The sequence below is a fragment of the Anarrhichthys ocellatus genome, unplaced genomic scaffold (assembly GCF_004355925.1).
Source record: "Anarrhichthys ocellatus isolate YVR2014 unplaced genomic scaffold, GSC_Weel_1.0 scaffold17, whole genome shotgun sequence".
Taxonomy (NCBI): Eukaryota; Metazoa; Chordata; class Actinopteri; order Perciformes; family Anarhichadidae; genus Anarrhichthys; species Anarrhichthys ocellatus.
In genome coordinates, this window is record NW_022280047.1 from 3,462,926 (window position 1) to 3,475,142 (window position 12,217).

Genomic DNA, 12,217 nt, shown 5'->3' on the forward strand with positions numbered 1-12,217 from the left:
GAGAGAGAGAGAGAGAGAGAGAGAGAGAGAGAGAGAGAGAGAGAGAGAGAGAGAGAGAGAGAGAGAGAGAGAGAAATAACAGAAATTAAGCAAATGGGTGGCAAGTCACAAACCACCCAAATCTCCTTTTACCTCAACTGTAGATTGACCTAAGTCATTGTGTCTGTCCAGGTTCACATTCAGGTGTTTTTATGACTGACAGCAAAGTATTTTTCCAATGTTACAAGTCGCTCGAGGAAATCTTTTTGTCAGAATATCTAAGAAACGGGCAGAAATGATTAGGTATGGATTCTCCACAGGCTGCTCTTGCCTCACCACAGCAGTTAATTGAGTTTTCCAGCAGGAGGACATTCATCTCGATTCTAAAAGTCAAAAAGATTCATGCATGGGCTTTGTGCGCACCGCCAGTTGAACAAGATGGAAGAGAGTAACACGGTGGGAAACAAAGTGAGACTGGAGCGAATTGAACAGGAGTTTGAAGAACATCGGGCTGTCGGAAGCAACATGACTATATATAGAAAGATCCATGAGAGGATGGGAAGTTTCATTTAGCTCACCCCCACCCTGTTACTTTACACTATCGTTTTATATACGTTATGTTGCTCTATAGAGTCCACGGTGAGCAGAAATGATTTGTCACGAAAAAGGGCATAAACCACCAGTGCTCCTCACTGCTCTCATTCAGCCAGAATTACTCAGTTAACACAGGTCAATTCTCTAAGGTACCAGTCATCATCATCATCGCCATTGTCATCATCATCAAGTGAATCATTACCTCTGCTCGTTTCAGCCTTTATCTGTTTGCACTCTGGCACATTGTCTCTCTTTTCCACATTCTTCTCATCTTATTCACCCCAGTGACGAGATTATGTTGCAAAGTTCACATTTAAAGCTGACGCCCACTAGCACTATTCAAGGATTTAGTTATTTTCAGTGCATTTTGAGTGTTTGTCCATGCACACATCTTCCTGACTATCTACTGACGTCGTATAAAGAGCGAAATAGTTCACACGGTGCCGGTGGGAGGCGAGTTGGATCGGTCAAACAAACAGGACTTTCGTCCAAGAGACAGCTGTTTGTGTCCTGTGCGAAAAAACGTACATGGTTGACATTTTGTCACAGAAGTCGTTAGTCCTGTGAGAAGTTAGTGTGGTTATTTATGGTTATTTAATGTAACTCGGGTGAGTCGCTAGTCACATTATCGTCACACTCTTTTATTAAATCTAACTAAGTAGTTTTGTTTAGTTAAATCTAACTTTCTGTGGAGACGGAAGTTTATTTTGAAAATACACTATATAAGTGGAAACTGACTCGTCCAAAACCGACCCTGGAGGCGGAACATAGCGTCATAGTTTGAAACTTAGGGCCACTGACCACGCGTTGGTATTTTGACGAGTTAGGAGTAAGAATATGTTGGATCTTCACATCTATCAAAGCTGAACCTATCGAACTGCATGAGTTTGGATATTGTTTACAGTAAGCAGATCATTCCAAATGATGGACTATGGCCCTTTAGACCAATGTGAACCAAAGCATAATCACTATGCAAGCCTTTACCACCAAATGAGTTGTTTTTTTGATACAGATGGAAAAGTTTGTTCACTGTATGTTGAGGCCACAAGGGAAGTAGTAATTTGGATTTCCTTCAGTAAGCACTGAGATTACTAGCTTGTCTAACGTTCTCCCAGTTAAATATATTAAGAGAGCAAAGAAATTGTGTAAACATCATATATTGTCTAACAAATGTGGATTGTTAGTTCCAGTAGACAATGCTAAAAGGGAAATGACTCATGTCTGAAGCACGATGTTGTTAGATGGAAAGGACTGTATGAAGATGAAAGTGCGATGTCTGCACAGTTAGTTTCAAAAGTGTTTCCTTAGACTTCTAAATGAATGTGTTGCCCTTGAGACACGGCCCGAGCGTTAAAGTGGAGCAAATGTTTTTATAACATAAACAACATTAAATTATGTTCACAGCTCAGGCAGCTTTCTCTGCCGATTCCTATAGGTGTTCCGCACCTTTTGCACAATGTCCGGCCCTTCAGTCGCTGTTTGTCCTCTCTGCAGTAGAACATAATGTCTTTTTGTCATGCATGCTATTTAGTAACGAACAAATATGTGATTGTGATTATTTCTCACCATGTTTTGCCATTTTGAATCAATTAATAAAGAAAAAAAATAACTAGATTAGTGGATAAATAAAACAATAGTGCGACAATGATTATGGTGTTTTAGTTACACAACAATATTCTTTATTCTGCAAAAACAGCACAGCCAGCTGTTGCGACCGTGGTGGTACGAATGAGCCTGTAGAGATGCTGGTTGCTGCCCTGCCCCCAGGAGTCAGCTGTCCAACCTGCTTATGGTCATTCTCTGGGCCGACTGAGAAGACCTGGCACTGGAGCATAGCTGAAGGTCAAACTCAGGCCCTGTGTCTGTGTGTTGGTGGAGGAGAGGAGGGGGAATGTTGGTTTGAGTGAGGGAACGTGATGAAGCTGATTGCAATTATGAGAGCAGGAGGAAGATACCAACACACACCCACACACACACACACACACACACACACACACACACACACACACACACACACACACACACTTGTCTTACTCTCAAACAGGAATGGAAGGACACACGACCTTCAGACTTAGCTAGCTATAGAGCTCACCATGGATCGATGGTAAGGACATGCTTAAATGTCACCTAGGAAAGCATCGATATATTGACTGATTGTTGTCCAATGTAATTTTAACAGCCACTAGTGGGATGAGATTTAGTTGTTTTCTCTTGATACAGCTCCTAGAATTAAATTACAATAAGCTTTTGATTAAAGGGTTGGTTTAACCAAATAAACCATCACAAAAAGTGGTATTAATCCTTTCTGATAGTTTCTGTTTTATCTGCTGAGATTTTAAGATATCTTATCTCTGACATTTCCGCTGCTACTCCAAAACAGTGGCGGTGGATGTAAATGTGTTTCTGAGCTTTGAGGCAATGAAAAATGACATTTGGAAAATTTCACATCATGTTTCATCAGGACTACTTTCTGCAGAAGAAATAGATTTATGAATCTTTTGATGTTTTACTGAGTGATAATGAGCACTACAGGTGGCCTGCCAGCAATGTAATGGTAGGTCAGCTTGTTGAGGTGCATCTCAGTGCAAGCAGTAGTTCAGCAACCTCGTCTGGCAGGAAGGATCGTATTATCTACGAGAACCCGTGAAAGGTAGAAATAGGCCTTTCTGAGGGGTTTAGAAAATCTCCATGGCTCTGAAATTGCAAATTGAGTCACCGAAGACTAGAATAGACCGGATTTTGAAGGCATGCAGAGTGTCAGAGGCAGAGGATCGAAGATCGGCTTCAGGTTTAACCAAAAATACTGTTATTCACTGTCAGTATTGTTGCCATGATGTTGTCCAGCACTGACCCCACTCTTCCAGCTGTGTCCCGCCGCAGAAATAAGACCTACAGCAGTCAACACCTGCATGCGTCCTCATGTTTGTGTCTTCTCCAGGTTCCCATGATTCCTTCAGTTTCTACATTGATGAGGCGTCCCCGGTGGGACCCGAGCAGCCAGAGACGGTGCAGAACTTTGTTTCTGTTTTTGGCACGGTGGCCAAGAAACTAATGAGGAAGTGGTTAGCTACACAGACGATGAACTTCACCAGCCAGCTGGAGGCTGGGATCCGCTTCTTTGACCTGCGCATCTCCACCAAACCCCGCGACCCCGACAACGAGCTGTTCTTCGCCCACGGGCTCTTCAGTGCCACGGTCAGCACAGAGCTTTGCTGGTTTTTGATGTGATAAATCTTTTTGCAATGCTTGTGGTTGCTAAGTGATGTTTTTACATAGCTGTTTGTGGCAGTGAGAGTGCAGACTCACACATGGTCCTTCAGAGATTTTAAGTACATCACAGTCTTTTATGTGCCTATATTTCATATACTTATGTCATGAAACAAATTATTTCTACATGTATTGGTAATTATTGTGCTTTTCTTTTAGGTCAGAGAAGGTCTAGAGCAGATCAGCAGTTTCCTGTCGTCTCATGCCAGAGAGGTTGTGTTCCTGGACTTCAACCACTTCTACGGTGTGCAGAACCTGCACCATGAAAAACTGGTGGCCATGTTAAAAGAGGTGTTTGGGGACAAGCTCTGCCCAGTCGTCTTCGCTCAGGAGGTACTGTAGAAGCTACAAGCCGGCCTCAAACGTTTATTCCAGATGCTTCTCACAATTCAACAACTCTTGATTTAGAAAGAACACAAATCAGGCTCTCATTTTGTGTGTGTGTGTGTGTGTGTGTGTGTGCGCGTGTGTGTGTGTGTGTGTGTGCTCTTTTGAAAATTATAGTTTTCTCAGTGCAGCATAACAGTGATTTCTATGTTTTGATGTCTTGAGATGCAGAATGATGGTTATCACATCCCTTATATTTGTTCATTGTTTTTCACACTGAGTATTTCCTTTTGCATAGAAGTTGAGTAGAAAAGTGCTCCCATGCTCAGACAGATTTGTCTCTCTGCCGCTTTTCTCAGTCCCTTTTTTTTCACCCTCCACCACTTGATCCACCTCCCTCCCTCCCTCCCTCCCCCCAACCTGAGGTGATGGTGTATCTCTAGAACCTGGAAGAAGGAGAAGTAATCAATACCAAAGATCATAGTTTCCTGTCAGGTGCTACAGCTGTGTGAAGATGGAGTGTATGAGGAAAAGGACAATAGTGACTTGTGGATTCTTGGAAAAGTAATGATTACAATATTAAGTCTTCTCAGTGCTGTAGGTGCATCTCGGGTGGTGTTTAGAGAAGACAAATGAATGGTGTTCTTTCCTTCACATGTATTATATTCACTCCTCGCTCCCCTTTCTTCCTTTGTCTTTGAGTAGATCTCTTCTACTAATTCCTTGTCACCCCTCTACCTCACAATAGAAATACCCAGGGGATAATATACAGCTGGAGGCTCATTGTCACATAAGTATGAATGATGGAGAATCAAAAACTAAATAAATGAGCATGAGTATGTGGATCTTGGGGTCAAGATGAAACGGCCTGTACTTCAACTCTAGCCACCTCCTTAGACACCATCCAACTTATTACCTGGCTTCTCCCTTTAATCCACTGACAGGGGATATTTATTCTAGTTTTTTTGTTGTTGTTGCTAACTTAATTGATTTACCTACACTCGTTCAGCGAAAATCTTTCAGCAGAGATTTAACCAAAAGATATGTTTCTCATGTCCATGCGCTACACTGTGGCAGAACGGCAGCCATAGCTATGTAAACATATTGCTGTTTATGAAAAAAGGTTGACTACATATATATCTGCACAAAAGCGCTATTCATTATTTACTAGGAATGGGATTTCTGGCAGGTAGTCTGCACCTCTTGACTAGCCTGTAGTATCTTTAAAATATAAATTTAATTTGTGTTTTTACTCTTTCGCCTTCGTTTTTTTTCTCGATTAGCAATACACTATGATTAGACATAAAAGACAGATTCTCTTCAGAAATACCAATGTTGATTGTGTAGTGGAGGGTATATATACGCAGGTATACGGAGTAGGTTTTTGGAGTATATCCACCTCTAATACTGTCAATTTGCTGTATAATCAGCTATTATCCTAAAAAACATTGAAATACATGGGAGTATACCCCCTTTCTCCGTAGTGATCTATCTAATGCAATATACACTCTTCTCAAGGGACTACACTGCCTAACGATGTCTATGGTCAATCAGAACCGAATATTGAACCAAAGCTGCTTAATAATCTGCTGTAGTGATGCATCATATCAGGCAATTATATCCATTTATTCATAAAGCTTACGAGACAAACTTCCAAGTCCAGCTCAGCTACTTGTTTAAAATGTTTTCTGTCACTCAGCACAGAAGGGGCTCTTTTGTATTTACTATTTAGCACCCATCACCTTTTTTTTTTTCGTTTGTCACCTATAACCTGAGCACATGCCTCCATCTCCAGGTGTCTCTGCAGTATCTGTGGGAGAAGGAGTACCAGGTGGTTGTCTTCTACCACCACCCCAATGCCCTGGAAGTGCCCTTCCTGTGGCCAGGGCAGATGATGCCCACTCCCTGGGCCAACACTACCGACCCAGAGAAGCTTGTTCAGTTTCTCCAGGCGTCTGTCACTGACCGCAGGTCAGCCTCTACTTTTATTTTATTTAATGCATGAGGTTAAATGGGACTTAATGTGATCTAACCATGATGGTCAATCAGCCATGACCTTGATTTATTGTCATCCTTTGCTCATAGTTCAGGAAATAATGACTTACAATTTAATTTGCTGTAGTTAGTTAAACGTAGCCAACTAAGAGGATGGGAACTAGGATGAAATACACAAGTTATTACTGGCTATGTGACACTCCGATGGCTAAGTTATAAACTAGACTAGGCCTAAACCTAGTATGGCCCCGCTTTTCTGCGGTCGTGCCAAAATTCAGGTAAAACCACATTTTTCCCCTTTAAAACACATTAATACATTCATGTAAAGGAAACTGCTAATAGGAAGCAATCTTCAAAATCTGACATAAATTTGCATGTGAAATAGGTTTTTGTTTTTTTCTTGACAGAATAAGTGTTTTTTCCCCCTGTGTGGAACATTGATGTATTCGTTTAGCACCTCTCTGCAGCAGATGTCATAAGGTGCTTTACATAAACTGGATCAAATGCACACAAAAAGAAAAACACAGAAAAATAACTTATGAATACGTGATGTGACTCCTGCAGGAGGAAGGGGACCTTCTTTGTCTCCCAGGTGGTTCTGACACCAAAGGCCAGCACAGTGATGAAGGGCATGAATAGCGGACTGAGAGAGACAATCACAGACAGGTGTGTATGACTGTTTATGTATGACAGAGACAGAAAAAAAGTTTTATGATCATGTTCAGTATGACACTAAAATTGGATGAGATGCGGGGTTAGCACTGCAAACAGTATTATTCAACGTATGCACAGGCACTGTGGAACCAAACTTACAGCAACACCTTTTGCCCCAGAGGCCACAGAAATGTCATGGTTGAAACAAAACAACTTAAAACAAAAATTGATGTGCACGTGCACCTCACATAAACAGTCATATGTGAGTCATTGTAGCATTTTATAACTAAATCCAGAGGCATGTTGTTTTTTCGTCGGTATCTCTAGGCGTTTGACACTAACCTCAAGTTTCTTTTAAACAGCTGACACAAACCCAAGGCGATGCTTCTCATCCTTATCCTCCCTCTTTCTATATCTCCCCTGCTCAGTTTTGGTTCAGGATTTTCTTTTCATGCTTTACCCCCAGTTTTGTCTCTATATAACTCCCTCTTAGTGTCACCAGTTTGTTAAAAGCCTCAGCAGCAACAAACGTCAATTTTCCTGGCATGAATTATTCATTTGACAACTCCACTATCAGCCATTCTCACCAGGCGTCTGGTTACTTTGATGTAGGCGTCCTTCAGTATTCCATCCATTCGTTTTGCCACACAGGCTGCCAGTGTAGACCTCGACAGAACAAGGAAGCGAGCATGAGGAGGAGACAACTCTGAGAATTTTGCCAAGTAGAAACCTGGGCGAGGCATCTGCAGGAGTAACACCCTCCCCCTGCTGCACGGCTCACATGAACATGTCCAGCAAGTGTTCAGAGTGTCGTCCTCACAGCTGGTGTCTGGCTTGCAGACATTTCATGCTGCGTCACAGAGATCATTTATCACAGCGTGTCTCTCTCTGTGTTAAACCAGCCTACCATGAATCATCCCTTCTTCTATCCCTCTTAGATCTTTTGTGACTTTGTATCCCCATCTTCCTCATTCCTCTAACATGTCTCTGTGTCTCTGTATGTGTGTGCGTGTTTCCATGCGTCCTCCCAGGGCCTTACCGGGCATGATGCAGTGGATCAGATCTCAGAGACCCGGGGAGAGCGGCATCAACATTATCACAGCTGACTTTGTGGAGCTCGGAGAGTTCATCAGCGCCGTCATCACCCTCAACTATCACCTGGACGACGAGGAAGATGATGCCACCTGAGAGCCCACAGGGGGCGGCGGGGAGCACGGTCACCACCACTAGCACTAGGGGCTTTGGTCTGTGCTCTCACTCTTTTCTCTTTGGCATTTATTTCAGGAGGAGAGCTGCACTGCTCCTTTCACTTTATTTAGGGCTATAGTGAATTGACAGCTCAAATGGCAAAAGGGTGTTGAGGTAAGAGAAGTTGGGATTGGGAGAAACGACACAGGTGTTTGATTGGAGCACGAAGAGAGTGAGGTTACGATTTGTCTTTCTTCTATTTTGGGGATCGACATTTTGTTTCTCAAGGATGGTGATTTTCTTTACTTCCTGTGCTGTAAAAGTAACTGCATTTTCCACTGATCAAATGCACTGTTTTCTGACTTACCACTTCACCTGGGGTAGATTCCTCTCAGCATATCAACTTTCAACTAAGTGTATTGGTACATTCTTTTTTTGTATTCTAGTGACAGTTTTTTTCAGAAGTTGTTGTAAAATAAGCTTATGTAACTTAAACCACTCTAATTCTGGGCTGGTTTAAATAGCTTGCCGTTCTTTGTCCAAACCCGTACAAAAGATTTTTTTTAAATAACTATTATAGTATGCATCCCTGATCAGATCACTGCAGGTGTCTCTGAAAAACAGCAGAATGTGTTTAAAACGTGTTATTACAAAATATTTGGTCAGTACATAGACAATAAATTAACCATCTTCCATATGTTTCCTCAGCAGTAGTCTCTGAAGGGGCTTTCTCCCAGTAATAGTCTCCTCTGAAGTCAGCTTGCAGCCTAGGCATTGATCAGACACCTTTGTGCATCGGTAAGTCATTACCTCGCTCATTCAAAACCACAGAGATTTTGAGAGGGTGCAGCTCGGCTAGTGGAGATCAATGTACCAATCACTCTATGGTGCATCTAAACGAAACAACAATCTTAACAATGTCAGCATGTTTGAAATTCCAAGACAAGCACCAGCTGTCGCTGCAAGGAACCTACAAAAAATGATTTCTTTAGGAAATGCAATCAATGCTACTAGTCATTTCTAATGGTTAAGAATCCAACGAGACAAATGTATTGGATGTTTTGGGTGGGTGCTGAGTCGTGATAGCCAAGTACAAAAATACAGTACATCTGGGTACGAGAGTGTATCCACCGTCTGTGTGTGCGCCTATCCTTACTTCTGTAGTGCAGTCTATATGAGTCATCATGAGATGTATCACGGTGTTGTGTCTTTCATAATAACAGGTGATAATGTTGCTTCACACTCACTCACAGACATGTTTTATCTAAAGTCAGAAGAGGCTAAACATCATAAATATGGAGTCAGTGGGTCTTGATGTAACAGCCGTGTTTTGACACATTGAAAATAATACAGTAAATGTTTAGTTTAATATCTAGCTGTAACTCTTCGGTGTCTACCTTATTAGGTGTTTCATGTGTCTGAATGTTACTGAATCCCCGGATTTCTGCTATATCCTTTAGTTCCATTTCATTTTCATTCATGTTTAATGGGTGTCATTCTATATACCCTGCAGTATTTCATTTAGGATGGAAAAGTACTTTAAACATGGCACCCAGAAAGAAAATAGGAATATTTTTTATTGCAAGGTTTCACATCACATACGAGTCAAACATCCACACGTTATGATCGGTGTGGCATTTTCTGCTGAGAATGTATTCTGTAAAGACATTGTTGTCTAGTTTGGTAACATACAACCAAAACAAGAAACTCAACTCTTTGGATTTGTGAATGTATGTGTCTTGTAAGTAACTCTGGCATTTCTAAAAAAAAAAATAAAAAAAAAGGTCTCATGATGGAGTGACTGAGTATCAGCTGGAAAGTCATTTTTTTTGTATTGTACGCTTCAATATGGAGCTCAAGTTGAAGTTTTACAGTTCGAACGGTTCTTCTTTCACTTCAGTGTGGTTTCATGTTCAAATGTTTTATATCGTGGAAAGTTTGTACATACTGTAATTGCAAATAGTATGCAGCCGATGAATTGTAAATTATTTAAACTTTTGCAAAGTCATTGACGATAATTTCTTAACTTATACCTTAACTGAGCTATCATATTGCTTCTTCTATTCATATTTTCAAGTGCATGAACCCAACAGTACTTTTGTTGTTTAGCAACAGGGTCCATTAGTGTTTGTGCATCTGCTAAGTTACCTTCTGCATAATGCTCTCAGGAGCACGAGTGCATCTCAGCTGGAAATGTTTTTACCCTTTAAGACACATCTCCAAAATGGATCTATTTTTTAAACGTTGCAGTGCTACTACCCCATACACATAGGAATGAAAACAAGCAGACTTTGAAGGTTTGTAAACTGTGTTGTAAGGACATTTGTGTCTTCCTCTGGTCCATACCGTTGTCATTGCCTTTATGTTCTGGTGTGAAAAGAGTCCTTTGCTGTTGTAAAATTAAAAAAAAACTTTTGTTCAAAGGTGACTCTATTGTAAGTGGAAACGGCAAAACAAATAAAGCTTCTATGCCTAATGAGTGACTATGTCAAGTATCTGGCTTGTTGAGTGGTGATTGGTTAGTTAGATGCTTGATTTATTAAAAATATATAAAATTATTTGTTAATTAAAGCCATTATAATACAATTGTGATTCAATTCAATCACTAAATGGCAGTACTATAAATCTAAGTAGAGTTGCAGCTTTTAAGCTAACATAACAGTATTTCATTCCCTATCTGTGCAGAGGAGCATCCTAAAATCATCCAGTTTCCAGGGTGATGAGGATGGAGGTGGGTGGGCAGCGGCACCCAGGGTGACCTTGCTGAGACTGTGTTTTGTAATTCAGCATCTGCCATTCTGCAGCCAGGTGTTGCTCACGAAGAGGCTCACTGTGTGTGTGTGCATCTGACTCTAGGTTCAAGGTCTTCGCTTTTAAAAAGAACACAAACCCTCTATTTTGTTGAGTTATTCTGACCTTCTGTCATGTGACTCATAAATAAAGCACGCAGCTGCTTTTAACAAACACTGAATCAAATAGTCAAGTTCTCATATTGATGCATACAAATGCACAGGGTTAAGTGACATCATGTCACACGCATACACATATACTTCTCTGGAAGCAGCAGTGTTGTGCTGGTAAACACAGGCCAGCTGACTGGATGGGTATTAAGTGCTTTGATTGCTTAGATTTAACATTGCAGTAGTTGAGTGAAGGAAAAGGTTATAACTTATTCATTTCCTTTGTTCGCTATATTCCATTTCCTAATGGACAGTATAAATGCTGTACCATGAAAAGTGAAAGAAAAGGCTCTATTATGTACTTGGAGTTTATGTAAATACTTTAAACAAAATGCAAATGCCCGATGTTTTTGTATGCTTATCCGTGTGTCTATCTGTCACTCTCTCCGAAACACACACACACACACACACACACACACACACACACACACACAGATGAGGAGGAGGTAAAGGTGTAGGAGGTAGAGATGGATGATGGCATTCAGACGGTTTAAAGAGGGGCAGTAACGAGATGAACAGTTTCAGAAAAGTTTGGAGTGTGAGGAGGAGGAGGAGGAAGAGCAATTTCGCCAGCCACTCCTGTGTCTAGTTGTATGGGGTGCACACAACACAGGCTGGCAATTTATCCGCCAATACGAGCTACACAACAATCTACAATATTATAGTGAGAGACGTAAAAGGCTGGGACACACAGTTGATTATTAAAAGTCAACAAAAGACGGATTTATAATTTCTTGCCTTGATTGACAGATGGTAGAAACAGACAGGATACATCTGAAATGCAACAAAAGGTGGCCAGGAAAATCAAACCAGGGACGTAGCAGTTACAAGCAGTATGCATTTAAACCAGTAGGCTATCGGGACACAAATATCTCTTTAATGAAGAAATGTTGAAATATTGGTATATGGTTTATTGTGGAGGAGAGCACATAAGCCCCATATTTATTGACTAAGTCTGTCTCTGTCGGAGCCTCACCGCCTGTTGTTCTCTTCCAGGGCAGATGGCGATGAAAAATGCCCTCCGAACATCATGAGACTCACAGAAGCGGCACTAATGGAGGGCACGGTCTGGTGGCCTATTGTCTGGGCCAACTGTTCTGGCCTGAAGTGCAGGGACTTGGATCGCTGCTGTACAGTAGCGAGTCATTTAGTATCGGGTGGTCATTTCAGAAATACAGGAAATCACTTTTGTAGTCATTTTCTCAGTTTAATATGAACAAAGTATGCATCCCTTATGTTTTGATTGTCTATTT

At 41.2% G+C, this 12,217-nt stretch overlaps 1 protein-coding gene across 1 annotated transcript in view; it reads left to right on the plus strand.

The window, feature by feature from the left end:
• Nucleotides 1-10,499, plus strand: part of plcxd3 (phosphatidylinositol-specific phospholipase C, X domain containing 3) — a 15,851-nt gene extending 5,352 nt beyond the window's left edge. The window contains exons 2-6 of the mRNA XM_031856108.1: nt 3,512-3,768; nt 4,000-4,173; nt 5,963-6,138; nt 6,727-6,828; nt 7,848-10,499. Coding sequence (XP_031711968.1) covers nt 3,512-3,768; nt 4,000-4,173; nt 5,963-6,138; nt 6,727-6,828; nt 7,848-8,004 — 866 coding nt within the window. The 3' untranslated portion in view covers nt 8,005-10,499. The remainder of the gene's footprint in view (nt 1-3,511; nt 3,769-3,999; nt 4,174-5,962; nt 6,139-6,726; nt 6,829-7,847) is intronic.
• Nucleotides 10,500-12,217: the final 1,718 nt, after the last annotated feature.